At 46.9% G+C, this 24,925-nt stretch overlaps 1 protein-coding gene across 10 annotated transcripts in view; it reads right to left on the reverse strand.

Annotated features, from left to right (window-relative positions):
- The window catches only part of LOC129821325 (plakophilin-4-like), a 129,492-nt gene that overhangs the window by 66,449 nt on the left and 38,118 nt on the right, over positions 1–24,925 (reverse strand). For all 10 annotated transcript variants that reach the window (XM_055878891.1, XM_055878883.1, XM_055878892.1 and 7 more), the window contains one exon: positions 5,951–6,063. In XM_055878891.1, the coding sequence (XP_055734866.1) occupies positions 5,951–6,063 (113 nt within the window). The remainder of the gene's footprint in view (positions 1–5,950; positions 6,064–24,925) is intronic.

Genomic DNA, 24,925 nt, shown 5'->3' on the forward strand with positions numbered 1-24,925 from the left:
TGTCAGCGTAGTGTCCAGAGCATGCAGGCGCTACTAGGAGACAGGCCAGTACATCAGGAGACGTGGAGGAGGCCGTAGGAGGGCAACAACCCAGCAGCAGGACCACTACCTCCGCCTTTGTGCAAGGAGGAGCACTGCCAGAGCCCTGCAAAATGACCTCCAGCAGGCCACAAATGTGCATGTGTCAGCATATGGTCTCACAAGGGGTCTGAGGATCTCATCTCGGTACCTAATGGCAGTCAGGCTACCTCTGGCGAGCACATGGAGGGCTGTGTGGCCCCACAAAGAAATGCCACCCCACAAAGAAATGCCACCCCACACCATGACTGACCCATCGCCAAACCGGTCATGCTGGAGGATGTTGCAGGCAGCAGAACGTTCTCCACGGCGTCTCCAGACTCTGTCACGTCTGTCACATGTGCTCAGTGTGAACCTGCTTTCATCTGTGAAGAGCACAGGGCGCCAGTGGCGAATTTGCCAATCTTGGTGTTCTCTGGCAAATGCCAAACGTCCTGCACAGTGTTGTACTGTAAGCACAACCCCCACCTGTGGACGTCGAGACAGGAGACAGGCCAGTACATCAGGAGACGTGGAGGAGGCCGTAGGAGGCCAACACCAATTACAATAAGTACTATTTACCTCAATCTGAAAATCCATCGTGGAAGATAGCCAGGGGCTAATTCAGAAGCTAGCCTGAAAGCTAATCCAGAAGCTACTCCGATAGCTAGCCAGAAGCTAATCTGTAGCTGCCCCGAAATTAGCCGGTTTGCTGGCTAGCGTTGGTGTTTCAGCTGCCCACGTTTTGCGGTCATCAGCTATTCCTCTAGCTCGATAATCTACCGGCACTTTTGTGCAACGCGACTCGGACCGGAGCATTCCGGGACTTTTTTTTCTCTCAGTTTCCCCGGATTCCAACCGCAGCCTCTGGACACTTGCACCTTGATTTCGCAGCTAGCTAGCTGCATACCGTGTGACTATTGGCTTACGTCGACCCCGGAGCTAACTCAAATCATGCTGGAGCTAGCCAGCTGAGGAGTTCCATCACCATCCGGACCCGCTTCTTTGTTGCTGCTGCAGATACGGAACCCCACCGGGCCTTCACGACTGACTGCCGACGTTATCTGCCCGAGGGATTTATCCAACCGGCACCTCCGTCCCGGCGTTACCTGAACGCTCATCTGAGGCCCGCTAATCGTTAGCTGTCTTATCGGCTGCTATCTGAACAAAACCCCACTACACGGAACCTACCGACGGAAACGCACGAGGTATCTACAAACAGACCTCCATCCTATGCTGCTACCGATAGCCATATACCCGGCCAGCTGTCTGGATCGCCACGACCCCAACCAACCTCTACTCACTGGACCCTTATTTATCACTCGATTAAGCTTGCCTCTCCTTAATGTAAATATGCCTTGTCCATTGCTGTTCTGGTTAGTGTTTATTGGCTTATTTCACTGTAGAGATTCTAGCCCTGCTCTCTATACCATATCCAACCCTGCAGTTCCACCACCCACATATGCGATGACATCACCTGGTTTCAATGATGTTTCTAGAGACAAGATCTCTCTCATCATCACTCAATACCTAGGTTTACCTCCACTGTATTCACATCCTACCATACCTTTGTCTGTACATTATTCCTTTAAACTATTTTATCGCCCCCAGAAACTTCCTTTTACTCTCTGCTCTGGTAGCTCTAGGCGACCAATTCTCATAGCTTTTAGCCGTACTATTATCCTACTTCTCCTCTGTTCCTCTGGTGATGTAGAGGTGAATCCAGGCCCTGCAGTACCTGGCTCCACTCCTATTCCCCAGGCGCTCTCTTTTGATGACTTCTGTAACCGTAATAGCCTTGGCTTCATGCATGTTAACATTAGGAGCCTCCTCCCTAAGTTTGTTTTGTTCACTGCTTTAGCACACTCTACCAACCCGGATGTATTAGCCGTGTCTGAATCCTGGCTTAGAAAGACCACCAAAAATTCAGACATTTTTATCCCCAATTACAATATTTTCAGACAAGATAGAACGGCCAAAGGGGGCGGTGTTGCAATCTACTGCAAAGACTGCCTGCAGAGTTCTGTTATACTATCCAGGTCTGTTCCCAAACAATTTGAACTTCTACTTTTAAAAATCCACCTCTCTAAAAACAAGTCTCTCACCGTTGCCGCCTGCTATAGACCACCCTCTGCCCCCAGCTGTGCTCTGGACACTATATGTGAACTGATTGCCCCCCATCTATCTTCAGAGCTCGTGCTGCTAGGCGACCTAAATTTGAACATGCTCAACACCCCAGCCACCCTACAATCTAAGCTTGATGCCCTCAATCTCACACAAATTATTAATGAACCTACCAGGTACCACCCCAATTCCGTAAACACGGGTACCCTCATAGATATCATCCTAACAAACTTGCCCTCCAAATACACCTCTGCTGTTTTTAACCAAGATCTCAGCGATCACTGCCTCATTGCCTGCATCCGTAATGGGTCAGCGGTCAAACGACCTCCACTCATCACTGTCAAACGCTCCCTGAAACACTTCAGCGAGCAGGCCTTCCTAATTGACCTGGCCGGGGTATCCTGGAAGGATATTGATCTCATCCCGTCAGTAGAGGATGCCTGGTCATTTTTTAAAAATGCCTTCCTCACCATCTTGAATAAGCATGCCCCATTCAAGAAATGTAGAACCAGGAACAGATATAGCCCTTGGTTCTCTCCTGACCTGACTGCCCTTAACCAACAGAAAAACATCCTATGGCGTTCTGCATTAGCATCGAACAGCCCCCGTGATATGCAACTTTTCAGGGAAGCCAGAAACCAATATACACAGGCAGTTAGAACAGCCAAGGCTAGCTTTTTCAAGCAGAAATTTGCTTCCTGCAACACAAATTCAAAAAAGTTCTGGGACACCGTAAAGTCCATGGAGAATAAGAACACCTCCTCCCAGCTTCCAACCGCCCTGAAGATAGGAAACACTGTCACCACCGACAAATCCACTATAATTGAGAATTTCAATAAGCATTTTTCTACGGCTGGCCATGCTTTCCACCTGGCTACCCCTACCCGGGACAACAGCACTGCCCTCCCCTCTGCTACTCGCCCAAGCCTTCCCCATTTCTCTTTCTCCCAAATACAGTCAGCTGATGTTCTTAATGAGCTGCAAAATCTGGACCCTTACAAATCAGCCGGGCTAGATAATCTGGACCCTTTCTTTCTAAAACTATCTGCTGAAATTGTTGCCACCCCTATTACTAGCCTCTTCAACCTCTCTTTCGTGTCGTCTGAGATCCCCAAAGATTGGAATATCAGCTGCGGTTATCCCCCTCTTCAAAGGGGGGGACACCCTTGACCCTAACTGCTACAGACCTATATCTATCCTACCCTGCCTTTCTAAGGTCTTCGAAAGCCAAGTCAACAAACAGATTACCGACCATTTCGAATCACACCACACCTTCTCCGCTATGCAATCTGGTTTCAGAGCTGGTCATGGGTGCACCTCAGCCACGCTCAAGGTCATAAACGATATCGTAACCGCCATCGATAGGAAACAATACTGTGCAGCCGTATTCATTGACCTGGCCAAGGCTTTTGACTCTGTCAATCACCACATCCTCATTGGCAGACTCGACAGCCTTGGTTTCTCTAATGATTGCCTCGCCTGGTTCACCAAGTACTTCTCTGATAGAGTTCAGTGTGTCAAATCGGAGGGTCTGTTGTCCGGGCCTCTGGCAGTCTCTATGGGGGTGCCACAGGGTTCAATTCTTGGACCGACTCTCTTCTCTGTTTACATCAATGATGTCGCTCTTGCTGCTGGTGATTCTCTGATCCACCTCTACGCAGACGACACTATTCTGTATACTTCTGGCCCTTCTTTTGACACTGTGTTAACAACCCTCCAGGCGAGCTTCAATGCCATACAACTCTCCTTCCGTGGCCTCCAACTGCTCTTAAATACAAGTAAAACCAAATGCATGCTCTTCAACCGATCGCTGCCTGCTCCTGCCCGCCTGTCCAACATCACTACTTTGGACGGCTCTGACTTAGAATATGTGGACAACTACAAATACCTAGGTGTCTGGTTAGACTGTAAACTCTCCTTCCAGACCCACATCAAACATCTCCAATCCAAAGTCAAATCTAGAATTGGCTTCCTATTCCGCAACAAAGCATCCTTTACTCATGCTGCCAAACATACCCTTGTAAAACTGACCATCCTACCAATCCTCGACTTCGGTGATGTCATTTACAAAATAGCCTCCAAAACCCTACTCAATAAATTGGATGCAGTCTATCACAGTAACATCCGTTTTGTCACCAAAGCCCCATATACTACCCACCACTGCGACCTGTACACTCTCGTTGGCTGGCCCTCGCTTCATACTCGTCGCCAAACCCATTGGTTCCAGGTCATCTACAAGACCCTGCTAGGTAAAGTCCCCCCTTATCTCAGCTCGCTGGTCACCATAGCAGCACCTACCCGTAGCACGCGCTCCAGCAGGTATATCTCTCTAGTCACCCCCAAAACCAATTCTTCCTTTGGACGCCTCTCCTTCCAGTTCTCTGCTGCCAATGACTGGAACGAACTACAAAAATCTCTGAAACTGGAAACACCTATCTCCCTCACTAGCTTTAAGCACCAGCTGTCAGAGCAGCTCATAGATTACTGCACCTGTACATAACCCATCTACAATTTAGCCCAAACAACTACCTCTTTACCTACTGTATTTATTTATTAATTTATTTTGCTCCTTTGCACCCCATTATTTCTGTCTCTACTTTGCACTTTCTTCCAATGCAAACCAACCATTCCAGTGTTTTTTTAGTTTTTATTTTACTTGCTGTGTTGTACTCACTTCGCCTCCATGGCCTTTTTATATTTTTATTTATTTATACATATATCTGTTTGCCTTCACCTCCCTTATCTCACCTCACTTGCTCACATTGTATATAGACTTATTTTTTTATCTTTTTCACTGTATTATTGACTATATGTTTGTTTTTACTCCATGTGTAACTATGTGTTGTTGTATGTGTCGAACTGCTTTGCTTTATCTTGGCCAGGTCGCAATTGTAAATGAGAACGTGTTCTCAATTTGCCTACCTGGTTAAATAAAGGTTAAATAAATAAAAAATAAAAACCCAGCAGCAGGACCGCTACCTCCGCCTTTGTGCAAGGAGGAGCACTGCCAGAGCCCTGCAAAATGACCTCCAGCAGGCCACAAATGTGCATGCCTAACTATGTAGAATTGCACAACATTTGCTTCAAAACTGCAACATTTTCTCTACGCCGCCAAGATAAATAGTACATTAGCTATTAACCTCTTCCAATGAACTGTGGAGTGATCAAAAGAATGAAACTGTCTACCAAATCTATTATTTATTTTTTGCTAACATATAGTATGATGGGAGTCCCTGGGCCGTGGGTTTGCCTGGTCGGGGGTTACTGGGCAAGAAAAGTTTGAAAATCCCTCCCCTATGCAAGTATGCAACGCAATAAGCTACGCAAAATGCTTGGCGTACTTGCCTAGTAAAAATACACAAACGTGTGCAGTGGTGCAATTTGTAACTCGACACAAGTATGCAGGACGGCAATTTTGCGTAGCTAATTGTGTTCTTGCATTGCATAATTGCGTAGGGCATGAAGTAGCCTTACGCCTAGACCAGCAAACTTCCTGCCATCTTCTCCAGTATCTGCTACCATAGACAACCTACTGTTTTGACTTCTCAGCAATGTAATGGCGAGTCAAACTGATGAGAGCGTCGAAGATGACGCCTCCGTCTCTGTTCCGTATACACTGTCCAATCAGATTTCATTACACTGCCGCTGTATTCTCTTGTCAAGAGGCTATACTATGGAGTACGCCAACTGCTGTGACTGAGGAAGAAGCCATGTGCCAAGCTATGACGAGCATATTACACTACACTGCGTGTGTGCGTGTTCTCATCACCTGTCGCTAGCAGCGCCTGGCGACTCGGCCCCGAGTCTGCATCTTTCCAGCTGATTGGCCACAATCTGTCTCTCTACCTCCAGCTCCCTGGTCAGCCTCTCAAACTGGAGCTCCTGCAGAAAGACAAAAGGACAAGACACATTAACACAAGGTCAGAGATGCCATGCCTTATACAAGGTCTCCCTTGTAAAACTGGTACTTCCTGGTAAAATAAAAAAAGACAGGCTTCTCCACTGATGATGTTGATGAAGACGATGACAAGAAGGAATGAAGAACAGAGACAGTGCCTGTACACGCAAAGAACCAGACTACACAATAGATGTACAAAAACAAGCACAATCACACGCCAATAACGTGGGGAAATGATATGCCTTGGAAAACAAACAAACAATCTAAGCCACACACACACGCATGATAAATGTACAGCCCACACACAGAGATAGAAGCACCACTTTAGCCTGGGCAAAAAGAGTGTTATTCCGCCTTGCTTCTACTAGCTGCTCCTCAGGGAGCAATGCAGGAATCAGCATCTGACTCTTGTAATTATCTAACCCCAGCGAGGCTGCGTGTCTAGGACTCTGCCTGGGCTCTCTCTCCCTGTCTCTCAGCCGGGCTTCAAGCACTGCAGCACGCCATATGAAGAGAGACTACAAAAACACATTCATGTATACATACACATGTATAAACCCGCATTACACTTTTAGACCTACATGTACACACACACAAACTAGACCTACATACATCCCACACAGCCATTTCCCACTCACCTTAATTGCGTGTGGCTGAGGAGGCGGTAATCTAGCTAGCTTAGCTCACTCTTTCTTCAGCCCAGCTGTTGTCCATTCCATAAAGCATCACCCAGCCACAGTCACAGCACTCCACTCCTCAAGAGGTAGTCACAGCCACAGCACTCAAGAGGAAATTGGACAAGGTCTCTGTGGCTTCAGGGCGCCCACTTTTCACGCCTCCTCTCCACCACTTCTGTAGGTGCTCCGAGAACGTCTCCTGACTGGAGACTCATTCGGCTCAGAAGAGTGCTAGCCAATGCTCCCCCCCTCCCTCCCTTCCTCCCTCCCCTGCCTTGACTTGTCCCCTCCTCGCTGCTCTCCTCTGGCTCTGTAATGGTCATGTGCAGCCTGTGCCTGCTGCAGAGAGGGTTACAGAGATGGGAACACTGCTCAACCCTGCTCCACCACAGAGAGAGAGACAAACAACACTGCAGTTTCCTCAGGAAGTAGGAAAATCCACAGTGTGGCTCTGGCTCTAGCTCTAGCACGCGCACACATCTTAAACAGGGACAGAAACAGAGAGCGCAATGTGTATATTTCCTGACAGGAAAACACACTGATATACTTTAAAGGAAATTATCAATCCTTCATGGCAGCCGCTTTAGATGTATAGAATATACGAGAGGAAAACGTATGTTCTGGTCAAGAATCAGGTCTACGATGACAAATAAAAACAGACTAAATCTAGTTATCAAGTCAAGCTTACTCCGAAACTAGTTATTATAGATAGTCTCTGAGGAAGTTCATAAAATCTCAAGGTCTTTGAGACAATGACATCTTTTTAGTGACATCTAGCAAAATATGTCCAGGGGTGATGTTGTATCTGCTCATCTTTCTAAATAAAGCTCAAACACTGCACAAGGTAATCTAACAGCGCTAGTGTACTCTGTGTGTGTGTGTGAGACGCCAACACATTGTGCTTATCCTCATGCTCTCAGCACTGCACCACATTACACATGATATTAAATCTCTGAGCGCAGAGATCACTGGTATATGCTTTTCTCCGCACATTCCACTTTCATAATGGTCTCTTAAAAGCAGGTGTGCAGTTTGACTGGCTACGCTGTCCGATCACTGGTGCTGGAGGAACTGTTAAGACTAGAGAAGTAGAAAGAGAGAGCGTGGGACTTTATGTTCCCCCCCCAAAAAAACTAACAAATACAGCTTTCCAGCTCACTGGAGGCTAGGGGAGTTCTGGTAATCTGTTGACATGAGAGGAAAATAGCCCACCAGGATCCAATAGTTCATACTGCAGAGTTCATACCGCGTGTTGTGTATAAGAAAGAACATCGCAGGGGTGCTTCTTGTAGACAAAACAGAGAAACGATTCAAAGAAACCATTTCACAGCCAGTAGGCAGGACTGTGTGGAACCACTGGGCCAGAGCCTGACAAACACAACGCGTCCCAAATGGCATTCTATTCCCTACGTAGTGCACCTCTTACGACCAGGGCAGTGCACTGCACAGGGAATAGTATGCCATGTGGGACGCATACAGGGTGGATGTCCCTTCCAGGAAGAGAACAGACTTGCTTCAGCTCTACTTCTCCCTCCCTCTCTCCTTAGCTCAGCACGGAAAACAAAATGACACGACACGATTGTATCGTGGACTATTAAACATTTTAAAATGTTAACTTTTCTTGAAGATGTACAAATGTTTGTGTAAACACACAGAGACAGTTTGTCATGAACATAGTTGGCTGTGTTTCCAGTTCATTTTGTAGGCCTTCCTTCTAAGCTCCTATTGCAAATTGTCTTGTTTGACCGTGGTTGCCTTGAAAGTCCTAGGGGAAGAAACGTGCAAATCTCAGAGCTAGATATAGGGTGCCCTAGCGGTTAAAAGCGTTGGGTCAGAAACCTAAAGGTCACTGGTTTGAATCCCAGAGCAGACTCCAATGTGCCCTTGAGCAAGGCACTTAACCCTAATTGCTCCTGTCAGTCACTCTGGATAAGAGCATAAGAGCAACTTTTTCACTCAGGCCCATCTTCCAGTATTGGGGAACACCCCCCATCTATTTCTATGGGCACAAACACCTATCATGACACAAACTGTTCACCCCCGTCTTGTTGGCGGAGAGAACATGTTGTAGGTTTGAAGCTTATTTCCTGCAATTCTATACATTTCGCCACGTTTAATTATATTCACGTGATATTTGAATGACTCGAACATTACAAACTCTATGGGCTAAAAAACCTGACTGACAAGAGGAACTGGTGATGCACTACCCAATTTTGAAATTGCACTTTATGCATTCTACTATTACAACTTTCAACAGTGAAAGCCAGACTGAGTTCCTTAACAGTTTGGGAACCACTACACTAAATGACTCAAATGTAAAAGATGTAAGCACATCCAAGGTAAATTCGTGTTGCGTTTTCTACTGAGCAATGCAGCAGGTCTGAATAGAATCCAGATTGTGTTTATGCTGAAACATGGCCGAAAGGAGCATCTGCTGCTGCCATAAGGCGCTAAGAGCTTGATAACCACGACTATCGGACCAGCTCCAAGCCTGTCCTACCCACGCTCTGTGCCCCATCCCTGCCTCCACTGCGGCTGCCTGCATGTATGATCCAGTGCTTCCTGTATGGAGGCAGAGCAAACGACCCTCTGCCTCTCCAGTTATTTCCTGCCTGAGCCGAGTACTACAGTGCCTTCGGAAAGTATTCACACCCTTTGACTTTTTGCTGTGTTACAACCTTGAATTTAAAATCGACTAAATTGATAGTGTCACTGGCACACACACAGTCAAAGTTGAATTATGTTTAGAAATGTTTCCAAATTAATAAAAAATGAACATCTGAATTGTCTTGAGTCAGTAAGTATTCAACCCCTTTGTTATGGCAAGTTTAAATAAGTTAGTGTAAAAATGGGCTTAACAAGTCACATAATAAAGTTGCATGGACTCACTCTACGTCCAATAGTGTTCAACGGAGGCCGAGCAGTGAATTTCAAACACAGATTCAACCACAAAGAACAGGGAGGTTTTCCAATGCTTCACAAAGAAGGGCACCTATTGGTAGATGGTAAAAAAATATTTAAATAATCATGTGCAAATATTGTAAAATCCAGGTAAAGCTCTTAGAGATTTACCCAGAAAGACTCTCAGCTGTCATCGCTGCCTAAGGAGATTCTAACATGTATTGATTCAGGAGGTTGAATACAGTTGAAGTCGGATGATTACATACACCTTAGCCAAATTAATTTTAACTCAGTTTCACAATTCCTGACATTTAATCCTTGTAAAAATTCTCTGTTGTAGGTCAGTTAGGATTACCACTATTTTAAGAATGTGAAAATGTCAGAATAATAGTAGATAATTATTTATTTCAGCTTTTATTTCTTTCATCACATTCCCAGTGGGTCAGAAGTTTGCATACACTCAATTAGTATTTGGTAGCATTGCCTTCAAATTGTTTAACTTGGGTCGAACGCTTCAGGTAGCCTTCCACAAGCAGTTGGGTTAATTTTGGCCCATTCCTCCTGACAGAGCTGGTTTAACGGAGTCAGATTTGTAGGCCTCCTTGCTCGCACACGCTTTTTCAGTTCTGCCCACAAATCTTCTATGGGATTGAGTTCAGGGCTTTGTGATGACCACTCCAATACCTTGACTTTGTTGTCCTTAAGCCATTTTGCCACAACTTTGGAAGTATGCTTGGGGTCACTGTCCATTTGGAAGACCCATTTGCGACCAAGCTTCAACTTCCTGACTGAGGTCTTGAGATGTTGCTTCAATATATCCACATAATTTTCCTATAGTCATAGATGACGTCATCTATTTGGTGAAGTGCACCAGTCCCTCCTGCAGCAAAGCACCCCCACAACATGATGCTGCCACCCCCGTGCTTCACAGTTGGGATGTTGTTACTCAGCTTGCAAACCTCCCCCCTTTTCCTCCAAACATAACGATAGTCATTATGGCGAAACAGTTCCATTTTTGTTTCATCAGACCAGAGGACATTTCTCCAAAAAGTACAATCTTTTTCCCCATGTGCAGTCGCCAGCCCATCAGTCCCTCACTGCATCTACTCGGCGGCCATAACTATTACTGCAACGTCCTACTCAACATCACTCTCCTCATCTTTTAATATGTGATGTTTTTAGGGTCTCTATTGTACATTCCAACACTAATTTCCACAGGATCGGTTGTTATGAACAGTTTGAAGCCCGTGACAAATATGGATCAAATACATTCATACTTAGCATCTCATAACAGGCCGCTACGTGTCGCGATGGGAACCCATCTATTGAAACAAGGCCAAAGACTCCACGGCCTAAAAGAAGCGTATTCTACTGGCCTTAAATAGAATGGCTCTAGCTATGGTCTCCATGTATAAATTCAATGTGTTTGCCGAGCGTGGCTCAGTCAGCCGCAGAATGGGACACATCTATTCAGCTTAATGATGCGACGCGTCAGGACAACGGCTGCGGTAATGACCATTAAACAAGGCCTGTGCTTATTTATCCCCTGCGGCGAGGGGCAGAAGCAGAGGCGGCGGGCCCGCTGCCCCCCCCCCCCCCCGTCGTCGGTCTGTGCCAGGCTTAGTGGAGAGAGGGTTGGAGACAATGGAGACCGGCCGTCCCATAACAACATGCCGCTTTGCTCAGGCTCCGCTCAGCTCCATTCATTGTTTGGCATGACAATGAGTGTCAGTCCACGAACCTGACGGCCCAGTACAAACAGACGACACTCCGCCACGCCCCCATGTCGTACGCCCATTGCAGAAGCTTAATGGACAGTGACAAAACGGGAGCTCAAAGCGCCAAGCCTGCCCTCTGCTCAGTCGGTCCTGCAGCCTCAGCCCGGCCCAGCATCAGCCCCTCGCTCGCTCGCCACCACCTACAGGTCTACACTTGACATGATAGGGTGTTATTTCAGGATGCAGACCATTTTTGTATTAATTTAGCATTTATTTATCCAGTCCCATTGAGGTCCCTTTACACTTTATAGTACCCTGCTTTTAACACGAAAATGTAATTTACTCTGCTGAAAATGAAATGGAACAAGTAGGAAGTAAAAGAGTCAAGTGGTATCAGTTACTTTCAAAACCACAAAAAGCATTACAAAGACTGTAGCATTGTAACTTCATACCAGAAAGGAAGACTGTGCCTGGCCTATAGGGTCGAAGACTGTGGTCACAACAACACAACGCAGGCTTAACTGTGACGGTGTATTTTTAGTAGCAGAGTCCTCCTGTATATAGATTTCTAGGGCTCTGATTAGAAGCTGCTGATCATTTCCACTCCAACGGGCTCTCCTCTTCTCCGGGCCTGATTGAACGTAATGGCTCAATCAGGCCCAGAGGGCTGGTTTGGGTGACGCTGGCTTTGCCCGCCTTGGGCCAGCAGAAGTCAGAGTTGACGGGCATTGGAGCGCTCTCGGTCGGCCCTCAAACATCAGCTCCGACATACTAATCACACGCACGTATGCCGAGATATAAATATCTCAGTGAGCACATGCAAATATGAACCCATAAGGGGATAGTCTGGCTCCAGTGTTCTACAGGCCAGATCCACACTACGTCTGATCCAACAGCACCAAGCAACTTCCTCACGCCTCTCCACTCTGTTGCGAGGCTTTGTTAACCTGTTAATTCCACTCTCCTGACATATCTTTTTTTTTACACTTAATTGAGACAGTAGGAGAGACGGTGAGAAGGGAGGACGTAGGGTTTCACAACGGTGTCTGGTGGAGAGAAACATGTGGTTGGTGCTGGGAGCTAGGCGACTGGCTCTGCACGGTTTTGTGGGTCTTTGTGAAGTGTGAATACGCACGTGTCTTCTGTATTCCTGGCTGCACAATGAATTACCCAACTGGGACAATAAAGTTGGAATTGGATCGCATTGGGGAGGCCCAATGCGAGGCAAAGCCAGAGGTGGCATGTCCCTCTCCTAGACTTGTCCTCATTGTCTGCTCTACTGTAGAACAGAGAGAGGAAATGACAACATATGGCATGTGTCAGCATATTCCCCCATCTTCTCCTCAAGTGACTGCAATTTTACCGTCCCCGAGCAGCAAAGGATTCCAACACATTTTACGCTGCACTTTAATGCATATCTAATGCTTTTGTAGCATTCTAGGTAGTGTGACGGAAAGCATAGAGTGTTACTGATTTTCCGCGAGTTCTTTCGCCAGGTCTGACATGCCACGTAGTAGCAGCAGTGCTAATCCTACTGTACTTCACACTTTTCAACCCAAATTGTAGTTCTATTCTTCTATCGGGGCAATCAAACATCTTCATAATGGGCTTTGTTGGAGTTTCTAAAGCCAAACTGACGATCATGCGGAGAGCAACTGCTCCGGGAACAGCAGCAACAATGCGCATCGTTAACATGTTGACAGAAATAAACAAACACAAAATCTGCTACAGCACAGCGGGGTGTTGTTTATAGGCATCTTCTACAACAATCAAGACGATGCAATTCAAAAGGACGACCATTGGCATATTGTAGCAATACTGCAGGCATTAGGTACACCTGGAAGTGAAGCTATAGTAAACTTTAGAAGACTACTAGTAGACTTAGTAAATGAATAGTAAACCTTTCAGTGTAAGAACAAGGGCAGTCCCTTTTTTCAACATACCTCCTACCTGACTTTAGTGAAGGAGAGAGCAGTGCAGTACTGCACTCTTACCCCCCCCCCGACACAACAGTGAGTTATATCACAGCAATCTGTGCTTCAGCCCCGGCAGCAGAGGACGTCCAAATCCCTCTATTAATTAAAACTAGAGAACTTATCTGACTTTTCATTTCTCACTTCTCTGTGCAGCCAAGTCTCTATGTGATGGTGCACAGGCCCGGCAGCACTCAGAAAGAAGAGTGTGTCCCAAATGGCACCCTAGTCCCTTTATAGTGTGCACTACTTTTGACCAGCGCCCATAGGGCTCTGGTCAAAAGTAGTACACTACACAGGGAATAGGGTCCCATTTGGTGTGCAAACTGGGCTCTGATCTGATCCAGGCACTGTGAAAAGAGGGCACAGACGTTCGTCATCCAAATGGGCTGCAGGTTCATTTTAAGTTACTAAGGCAGATGGATTTTTCCTTTACCGGGGGTTGAGAGAAATCCTCTGGAAACATATTTGTTCATTAAGTGGCAATGGGGCTTGACAGCCCTGCTCTCTAGCAGCAGCGTGGCTGCTGACGTGTTCTGATGAGGCCTACGACATAGCTGAATGTGGGAGGGAGGGAGAGAGAGATGAGAAAGAGGAGAGAGAGAGGAGAAAGATCGAGAGAAACAGCAGAGGTGAAAGAAGTGCTGGAGGAGAGGAGGAAAAGCAGCAGGCTAGGGAGACTGGTCCTGAAGAGAGACAGACCTGGAGGAACCATGCAGCGTAATTACTCACTGGAAATCACTGCTACACAAAGTCACCTTGGGAAAAACACTGAGAAGTGGGAGGAACAAGGTACAGGTTTGCTGTCACAGACATTTGCAAGAAATAAGCATAAACACAAAGAGAACGAGAAAAGCAAAGCACCGAACATGAGAACCGATTTAAAGTCCCCTTTAAAAACATACCTTAAAAAAGGCCATACCTTAATCTATAAATCTCAACAATATGAAGAATTTAATGAAATGTACTTCATCGCTTTATGTTCCACACGTAGCATTTTCATGTGTAGAGAACAGATCCCTCTTCTGACGTTGTGCCAACAAAGCTCTCTGATGCCAGTCTATGTAAAGCATCCCACTGGGCACAGACATAAATTCAACGTCTAGGTCCACGTTGGTTCAACCAGTGTTTTCCCAGTGGGATGGCATTCAAGGTCTCCACTAAAACTGTACATACGATCCTCGGTGCTCAAGCATCTCACATAGATTACCCATGAAGAGGCCACATTAGCTGCAAGCTGGCTCGGTGGATTCCGCCAACACTTGGACCAGACTCTAAACTCAGCCTGTGTCCTAAACGGCACCATATTCCCTACATAGTGCACTAACTGTGACCAGGTCAAAAGTAGTGTCCTACGTAGGGAAGGCTAACCGTCCTCCATAAAGAACAGTTAGTGGGTATTACTACTTTCTGACCGTTCCAGAGCCACAGAGGGTTTGAGAAGGCGAAAGGGCTGTGAAAGTACAACAAGTAAAAAGCTGTGTCACAAAAAGCTAGCTGATGACAGGAAGACAACAGAGACGAGCTCGACAAGACACTACCCTGTGGTTTCACTACGAGTCCCGTGTTCGCACGTCTGCTTCGACGACCTTCATTAGCCGGGTATTAATATTCATACAGCCAGGCATTAGCTTAGAAACTCCTAATTAATTTCCCCATATTGTAAACCTGTCACGTGTGTAGTTTGGCTACAACACAAAAGCTGCTGCTCTTCTGATTTGCTGCTGCTGTGGATGATGCCTTCTGCAGCTGAATGAAAGCAACAAAAAAGGCAATCTGTGTGTCTTTCAGAACCAAACAAAGATACAAAACACCGCCGAAGAAGGGCAATCATACCCCCCACTGCCAATCATCTGGGCCTCACGAATATAAATTTCCTCTGGGAGATCGATAGCTAGGTCTTTTACAAGTCGTGGATCCAGGCACAATCTCTATGAGGAGAGTTATCTAGAAACGTTAGATCCTGTCTGCTACTGGAGGTGGACAAAGAGATGGAGTCTGCCGACCTGCAGCGTTAGTTCAGCCTACCTCAGTGCTAGTTGGTGGGAGAGTCAGAGCCTTGTGCTGCTGAGAGATGAGTACCTCAAAGAGCTGCTAGAGCTCATGGGTAATCCACCCCGGCGCTGTGTCCGCCTATTGCCTCTACTCCGCTTTCTGCTCCTCCTTCGGGATTCCGAGGACAAACTGAATTGTGAGGACGGCCAAGGCCTGGTCCTGTAATACCTTCCTCACCCCATGCTGTGAGAAGCCTCTCATTGGTCCCTGTCGCGCCGGTCCCTGGTCATTGATCTCTATCATGCTGCTGCTACCGATGCCTTCCTGCTGACTACTGATGACACAGATGACAAACTGCTCTGCTCTCTCAAATCAAATCTTATTGGGCACATACACATTGTTAGATGTTAATGCGCGTGTAGCGAAATGCTTGTGCTTCTCGTTCCAACAGTGCAATAATATCTAACAATTCCCAACAACTACCTAATCTAACAACTACCTAAAACACACAAATCTGAAGGGGTGAATAAGAATATGTACATATAAATATATGGATGAGTGATGGCCGAGCGGCATAGGCAAGGTGCACTAGATGGTAAAAAATACAGTATATACACGTGATATGAGTAATGTAAGATATGTAAACATTATTAAAAAGTGTCATTATTTGAAGTGGCATTGTTTAAAGTGACTAGTGATCCATTTATTAAATGTAAATTGTCCGGTGACTATTTTTATGAATTGTTCAGCAGTCTTATGGCTTGGGAGTAGAAGCTGTTGAGGAGACTTTTGGGCCTAGACTTGGCGCTGCGGTACCGCTTGCCGTGCGATAGCAGAGAAAACAGTCTATGACTTGGGTGACTGGAGTCTGACAATTTTATGGGCTTTCCTCTGACACCGCCTAATGTATAAGTCCTGGATGGCAGGAAGCTTGGCCCCAGTGATGTACTGGGCCGTTCGCACTACCCTCTGTAGTGCCTTACGGTCAGATGCCGAGCAGTTGCCATACCAGGCGGTGATGCAACCAGTCAGGATTCTCTCGATGTTACAGCTACAGAACCTTTTGAGGATCTGAGGACCCATGCCAAATCTTTCCAATCTCCTGAGGGGGAAAAGGTTTTGTCGTGCCCTCTTCACGACTGTCTTTGTGTGCTTAGACCATGTTAGTTTGTTGGTGATGTGGACACCAAGGAACTTGAAGCTCTCAACCTGCTCCACTACAACCCCGTCGATGTTAATGGGTGCCTGTTCGGCCTGCCTTTTCCTGTAGCCCACGATCATCTCCTTTGTCTTGCTCACATTGAAGGAGAGGTTGTTGTCCTGGCACCACACTGCCACACCACAGTTCTCTGACCACCTCCCTACGGGCCGTCTCATCGTTAAATCAGGCCTACTACCAGTGTTGTGTCGTCAGCAAACTTAATGATGGTGTTGGAGTCGTGTTTGGTCACGCAGTCGTGGGTGAACAGGGAACACAGGAGGGGACTAAGTACACAACCGAGGGGCCCCAGTGTTAAGGATCAGCGTGGCAGACGTGTTGTTGCCTGCTCTTACCACCTGGGGCGGCCCGTCAGAAAGTCCAGGATCCAGTTAAAGAGGGAGGTGTTTAGTCCCAGAGTCCTTAGCTTAGTGATGAGCTACGTGGGCACTATGGTGTTGAACGCTGAGTTGTAGTCAATGAACAGCATTCTCACATAGGTGTTCCTTTTGTCCAGGTGAGAAAGGGCAGTGTGGAGTGCGATTGAGATTGAGACATCTGTGGATCTGTTGGGGCATTATGCGAATTGTAGTGCGTCTTGGGTGTCCGGGAGAATGCTGTTGATGTGAGCCATGACCAGCCTTTCAAAGCACGTCATGGCTACCGACGTGACTGCCACGGGGCGGTAATAATTTAGGTAGGTTACCTTCGCTTCCTTGGGCACAGGGACTATAGTGGTCTGCTTGACCAGGTATTACAGACTCGGTCAGGGAGAGGTTGAAAACGTCAGTGAAGACACTTGACAGTTGGTCCGCGCATACTTGGAGTACACGTCCTGGTAATCCGTGCATGCTTCAGTGTTGCTTGCCTCGAAGCGAGCATAAAAAAGCAAGCCCTGCCACATCCGACGAGCATCAGAGCCGGTGTAGCAGGATTCAATCTAAATCCTGTATTGACGCTTTGCTTGTTTGATGGTTCGTCTGAGGGCATAGCGGGATTTCTTATAAGATCCGCATTAGTCTTCCGCTACTTGAAAGCGGCAGCTCTAGCCTTTAGCTCGTTGCGGATATTTCCTGTAATCCATGGCATCTGGTTGGGATATGTACGTACAGTCACTGTGGGGACGACGTCATTGATGCACTTACTGATGAAGCCGATGACTGAGGTGGTGTATTCCTCAATACCATTGGATGAATCCCAGAACATATTCCAGTCTGTCCTAGCAAAACAGTCCTGTAGTGTAGCATCCGCGTCATCTGACCACTTCCATATTGAGCGAGTCACTGGTACTTCCTGCTTTAGTTTTTGCTTGTAAGCAGGAATCAGAAGGATAGAATTATGGTCAGATTTGACAAATGGAGGGCGGGGGAGAGCTTTGTATGCATCTCTGTGTGTGGAGTAAAGGTGGTCCCTGGTTGCACATGTGACATGCTGGTAGAAATTTGGTAAAACTGATTTAAGTTTAACCGCATTAAAGTCCACGGCCACTAGGAACGACGCTTCTGGATGAGCATTTTCTTCTTTGTTTATGGCCTTATACAACTCGTTGAGAGCAGTCTTAGTGCCAGCTTTGTTTTGTGGTGGTAAATAAACGGCTACGAAAAATACAGCTGAGAACTCTTGGTAGATAATGTGGTCTGCAGCTTATCATAAGGTACTCTACCTCAGGCGAGCAATACCTCGAGACTTCTTTCATAGTAGACATCGCGCACCAGCTGTTATTGACAAAAAGAACCCCACACCTCGTCTTACCAGAGGTAGCGTCTCTGTTCTGCCGGTGCATGGAAAATCCCGCTAGCTCTACGTTGTCCGGTGATCGAGTCTCAGTGTGGGGAGCAGCCTCTCTGAGTTAGTGATTGCTGTTTAGCAGTCTGATGGCCTTGAGCTAGAGATTGAGAAACAGCTTCTCAGTCCCAGCTTTGATACACCTGTACTGACCTCGCCTTCTGGATGATAGCGGTCTGAACAGGCAGTGGCTCAGGTGGTTGTTGTCCTTGATGATCTTTTTGGCCTTCCTGTGACATCGGGTGCTGTAGGGGTCATGGAGGGCAGGTAGTTTGCCCCCGCTGATGCACTGTGCAGACCGCACCACCCTCTGGAGAGCCTTGCGGTTGAGGGCGGTGCAGTTGCCATACCAAGCTGTGATACAGCCCGAGAGGATGCTCTCGATTGTGCATCTGTAAAAGTTTGTCAGGGTTTTGGGTGACAAGCCAAATTTCTTCAGCCTCCTGAGGTTGAAGAGGCGCTGTTGCGCATTCTTCACTACGCTGTCTATGTGAGTGGACTATTTCAGTTTGTCTGTGATGTGTATACGCCGAGGAACTTAAAACTTTACACCTTCTCAACTGCTGAACCTTCGATGTGGATAAGGGAGTGCTCCCTCTGCTGTTTCCTTAAGTCCACGATCATCTTCTTTGATTTGTTGACATTGAGTGAGGTTGTTTTCCTGACACCACACTCAGAGTGCTCCTCCCTGTAGGCTGTCTCGTTGTTGTTTGTAATCAAGCCTACTACTGTTGTGTCATCTGCAAACTTGATGATTGAGTTGGAGGCGTGCATGCCCACGCAGTCGTGGGTGAACAGGGAGTACAGGAGGGGGCTGAGCGCACACACCCTTGTGGGGCCCCAGTGTTGAGGGTCAGTGAAGTGGAGATGTTGCTCCCTACCTTTAACACCTGGGGGCAGCCTGTCAGAAAGTCCAGGACCCAATTGCACAGGGATGGGTTGAGACCCAGGGCCTCCAGCTTGATGATGAGCTTGGAGGGTACTATGGTGTTGAATGCTGAGCTGTAGTCCATGAACAGCATTCAGCACTCTCCATCCCCTTCTTCTCTATCATCTTATTTTAAATATGCATTGTTGAGAAGGGCCCGCAAATAAGCATTTCACTGTTAGTCTACACCTGTTGTCGACGAAGTATGTGACAAATACAATTTCATTTCATTTCATTCTCTCCGGTCTCATAGGAAAATTGCGAAGAGATGGGCTTCCATTTTTTCTGACTATAATTGAGGCGGGAACGCTTTTGCTTCCAGATTTCTCCTGTGTCACAGCAGCAACAGCAGCAGGGAGGAAAGACGAGATAAGACCCGGAGCTGGCTAGCTAGTGGAGAAAATCACCAATCGATTCTAATTAGAGGCCTTTGTTCACCTCCAGAGGCAGAACCGCGTCTGCCAGCAGTGCAATTTTAACCTTTCGCTTGTTTTTCCACCAGCAGCAGACGTAGAAAGACAAATCCAGCCTTTTAGTCAATTGCCAACTTATTATATTTCTTTAACTTCTCCAGCTTCTAGTAAGAAATGTCCTTACAGAGATCACTTGGAGCATTTTACCAGAATAAAGAATGGAGGAAGCATTGCTTTGTGATCTCAAGAGGGCAATTTGTCAGCCTGCTTTTCAATGCTTAAGAAGCAATGAAATTGAGCACACACAGCAAGGTCACCCCCCTGAGAAGTGTTTTACTACAACACATACCAGTTGCTGAGGAAAGGCCGTGTCTGTCTGTCTGTCTCTCTGCGTCTGTCTGTGTCTGTCTGTCTGTCTATGTTCGTGTGTGAGGCTGAGCCAGACATAAGCAGGGTCATAACAAGTGTGCCCTGGGCAGCCAGAGAAAGCAATTGAGCAGACAGATTCTTCATGTGTAATGGACTCTAACAAAGCAAAGTAGGAACATTCCATGGCTGTGTTTTCTAAGAGGCGATGAGTTGGGAAATCATGTGGTGCCATGACTGAGAGGCCCATTCTGCCAGTCTCAGTGGTGCCGTTAGGCATGCCTGGGCACATTACAACTGTTCACCAGGGGCACTCTGCCCAAGGACTGGCAAGGCCGAGAGAGCAGCATCGAAACACATCAACACACGAGACCAGGGTTGTATTCACTAGGCACCAAATGGAAGAAAACGGACTGAAAACATGGAAAAGATTTATATGAACTTGTCAAATAAAGAAACAAATTTTCGTTTTTCAATTTGAAAATGGTGTGTGCTAATGAATAACCCAGACCCGTTCTGCCATTTCCACCACATGAGTGAAACAACCATGGTGGACTGAAGTCAAATCTTCCACTCACGATCACCGAAGGGAGAAAGCACTTATCCTCTTATCACAGTAAACGCATCCAACGTCCCCGAAGAGTAATGGCACTGGACCTGGACATAGGGAAGGATAGATGGAAGGGGTTCTTGGTTTCCTTATTTAATAAACAAAGAGCTTAAGCCCAGCTCCCGATTGTCTAACCCCCCCCCCCCCCCCCCCCCCGAGTCACAGGCTGTGTCCCAAATTGCACCCTTTTCCCTTTATAGTGCACAACGCTCTGGTCAAAAGTAAAATACTATGAAGGGAATAGGGTGCCATTTGGGACGCAAACACAGTGTGATTAGCGGTTTCAGTCGAGTTGACCTGAGGGAAGAAGCTCTGTGTGAAATGGACAAGAGCTCTCCTGCCAGCTGTTGTGTAACCACTGTTGACCACAGTTAGCAGGCCAGCAGCCACACACAGTTCAGAGTTACAGCCCTATCAGAAGGTTGCATGTGAGCCGATAGCGATCGAGGAGTGTGCATCAGATGGTATTTGTAGTTGGACTGATGGCGTATTATCACCGGCTAATATTTCCTGTGTGTGAGGTGGTGTTGTCAGCGAACCATAGTGGGTAGCGGGCGTCCCAAATGGCACCCTATTCCCAATATACAATGCATTCAGAAAATATTCAGACCCCTTTCGACATTGTTACGTTCCTTATTGGATTAAAATCTTTATCAATCCACACACACACGACAAAGCAAAAACACATTTTTAGAAATGTTTGCAAATGTATTAAAAATGTCAAACTGAAATATCATATTTACATAAGTATTCAGACCCTTTACTCAGTACTTTGTTGAAGCACTTTTGGCAGCGATTATAGCCTCAAGTCTTCTTGGATATGACACTACAAGTTTGGCACACCTGTATTTGGGGAGTTTCTCAAGCTCTGTCAGGTTGGATGGGCAGCGTCGCTGCACAGCTATTTTCAGGTCTCTCCAGAGATGTTCGATCGGGTTCAAGTCCGGGCTCTGGCTGGGCCACTCAAGAACATTCAGAGACTTGTCCCGAAGTCACTCCTGCGCTGTCTCGCCTGTGTGCTTAGGGTCGTTGTCCTGTTGGAAGGTGAACCGTCGCCCCCAGTCTGATGTCCTGAGCACTCTGGAGCAGGTTTTCATCAAGGATCTCTCTGTACATTGCTCTGTTCAGCTTTCCCTCGATCCTGACTAGTCTCCCAGTCGCTGCCGCTGAAAAACATCCCCACAGTATGATGCTGCCAACGCCATGCTTCACCGTAGGAATGGAGCCAGGTTTCCTTCAGATGTGACACACTTCTCGAGCGTAGACCCCACACAGTCTTAATTTACATCAACAGGCAGTAGGAAGCTCTCTCATCCATTTATATGCAGATGAACCAGTTTTATACTCAGCTGGCCCCTCAGATTTTAAGTTAAATGCTCGACAACAAAGCTTTGTTAGTGTCAAACAAGATTTCTCTGCCCTTAATCTTGTTCTGAACACCTCCAAAACAAAAGTCATGTGGTTTGGTAAGAAGAATGCCCTTCTCCCCACAGGTGTGATTACTACCTCTGAGGGTGTAGAGCTTAAGTTAGTCACCTCATACATGTACTTGGGAGTATGGCTAGACTGTCCTTCTCTCAGCACATATAAAAGCTGCAGGCTAAAGGTTACATCTAGAATTGGTTTCCCCTATTGTAATGGCTCCTCTTTCACGTCAGCTGCCAAACTAACCGGGATTCAGATGACCACCCTACCCATGCTAGATTACGGAGAAGTAATTTATAGATCGGCAGGTAAGGGTGCTCTTGAGCGGCAGGATGTTCTTTACCATTCAGCCATCAGATTTGCTACCAATGCTCTTTATAAGATACATCACTGCACTCTATACTCCTCTGTAAACCGGTCATCTCCGTACACCCATCGCAAGACCCACTGGTTGATGCTTATTTATAAAACCCTCTTAGGCCTCACTCCCCCCTATCTGAGATCTCTACTGCAGCCCTCATCCTTCACATACAACACCCGTTCTGCCAGTCACATTCGGTTAAAGGTCCACAAAGCACATCCCTAGGTCGCTCCTTTTTTAAGTTTGCTGCAGCTAGCAACTGGAAAGAGCTGCAAAAACCACAAACTCTTCATTCAAAGACCCAATCATGGACACTCTTACTGACAGTTGTGGCTGCTTCGCGTGATGTATTGTTGCCTCTACCTTCTTGCCTTTGTGCTGTTGTCTGTGCCCAATAATGTTTGTACTATGTTTTGTGCTGCTACCATGTTGTTGTCATGTGGTGTTGCTGCCATGCTGTGTTATGTGTTGTCGTCTTAGGTCTCTCTTTATGTAGTGTTGTCTCTTGTCATGATGTGTGCCCCGTCCCCGCAGGAGGCGTTTTGCCTTTCGGTAGGCCGTCATTGTAAATAAGAATTTGTTCCTGACTTGCCTGGTTAAATAAAAGAATTCTGGCAAAATTGTTCTATCTTGGTCTCATCAGACCAGAGAATCTTGTTTCCAATGGTCTAATTACTTTAGGTGCCTTTTTGGCAAACTCCAAGTGGGCTGTCATGTGCCTTTTACTGAGGAGTGGCTTCCGTCTGGCAACTTTACCATAAATGCATGACTGGTAGAGTGCGGCAGAGATGGTTGTCCTTCTGGAAGGTTCTCCCATTTCCACAGAGGAACTATGGAACTCTGTCAAAGTGACCATTGGGTTCTTGGTCATCTCCCTGACCAAGGCCCTACTCCCCCGATTGCTCAGTTTGGCCGGGCGGCCAGCTCTAGGAAGTCTAGGTGGTTCCAAACTTCTTCCCATTTAAGAATGATGGAGGCTACTGTGTTCTTGGGGACCTTAAATGCTGGAGACATATTTTGGTACACTTCCCCAGATCTGTGCCTCGACACCATCCTGTCTCGGAGCTCTACGGACAATTCCTTCAACCTCATGGCTTGGTTTTTGCTCTGACATGCACTGTTAATTGTGGGACCTTATATAGATAGATGTGCACCTTTCCAAATCATGTCCAATCAATTGAATGTACAACAGGTGGACTCCAATCAAGTTGTAGACACATGTCAAGGATAATCAATGGAAACAGGATGCACCTGAAATTCAAAATCTCATAGCCAAGGGTCTGAATACTTCCATAAATAAGGTATACTTTTTTTAATACATTCCCAAAAAACTGTTTTCGCTTTGTCATTACTGGGTATTGTGTGTAGATTGATATGTAAAAATTTTAGAATGAGGCTGTAACGTAACAAAATGTGGAAAAAGTGAAAAGGTCTGAATTCTTTCTGAATGCACTGTAGCTATTGCACTACTGATGTGCTAGCTGGGTTTTAATTCAAGACATGACCGTACTGCTCCTGGAGCCACTACAGAGAGATAAGACCATTAACGTCTGACCTCTAACCTCACCACACACAACCTCCACATAGAAAGTCTGCTGGAAAACACTCCACTCTATTCTGTTTGTTTAGAAAAAACGGGAGACTTCGTGACATTTCACGGGTTAAGTCAATAATCCGACGCGTCGGGCTGTGAGAAGCAGCCAGCCATACGGCTCACATTCTGGTTTCCGGTGAGCTGTCAGAGGGGCACTAGCGACGTAGTCAGGCGCACCGCCGAACGTGCTTTCCAGCTCACTGCCCTCCGTTGACAGGCAGCCGCTATCCTGCATGGCGCCGAAGAGCGAGCATGACTAAGATGTGTGTGTACATCAGGATCCAGAGGATGAAATGCGAGCAGACACATTTTGGCGGCCTCCTTGGCTAGTGTTCACCCCTCCCCTGGGAGACCCCACAGGAAGCATGCAAGGGCACAGTGTGATCAATGGAGAGCTCGTTAGTGGACCTGCCTTCCCCTCATATTCATTATCACGGGACGGGAGGGAGAGGGGGCATTAGAATGCATGCTCAGCTCAATTGTCTGATTGTCTCTTGTGAATGGCACCACACCACTCAGTATTCAGTGAGGGACACTCTACTGAGGCACGGTCTGCATCCCAAATGGCACCTCATTCCCCATGTAGTGCACTACTTTTGACCAGGACCCATAGACCAGGACTAATGGAAGACTAGCGGCTAGGCCGGGCCCCGACAGGACTTAGTTGGAAGAGCGGACATCCCTACGCCCCTTTGTCCCCCCCCCCCCCCTCCCCTCCTTCCTTATCAGACAGTCGTTTCCCCAGCAGCTTCGAATAGGCCCAGTTGTAAACGGCTAGGCTACATCACAGCTTGAAGAATTCCTCTCTGGTTGTTGACTTGGTTACACCCTGTGTCTCCAAGGCCAGGCCAGGATGCGGTGATTAAATCCGAAACTAGGCTGCTCCGGAGGGGGAGTCTGGA

The sequence above is a fragment of the Salvelinus fontinalis genome, chromosome 23 (genome assembly GCF_029448725.1).
Source record: "Salvelinus fontinalis isolate EN_2023a chromosome 23, ASM2944872v1, whole genome shotgun sequence".
Classification (NCBI taxonomy): domain Eukaryota; kingdom Metazoa; phylum Chordata; class Actinopteri; order Salmoniformes; family Salmonidae; genus Salvelinus; species Salvelinus fontinalis.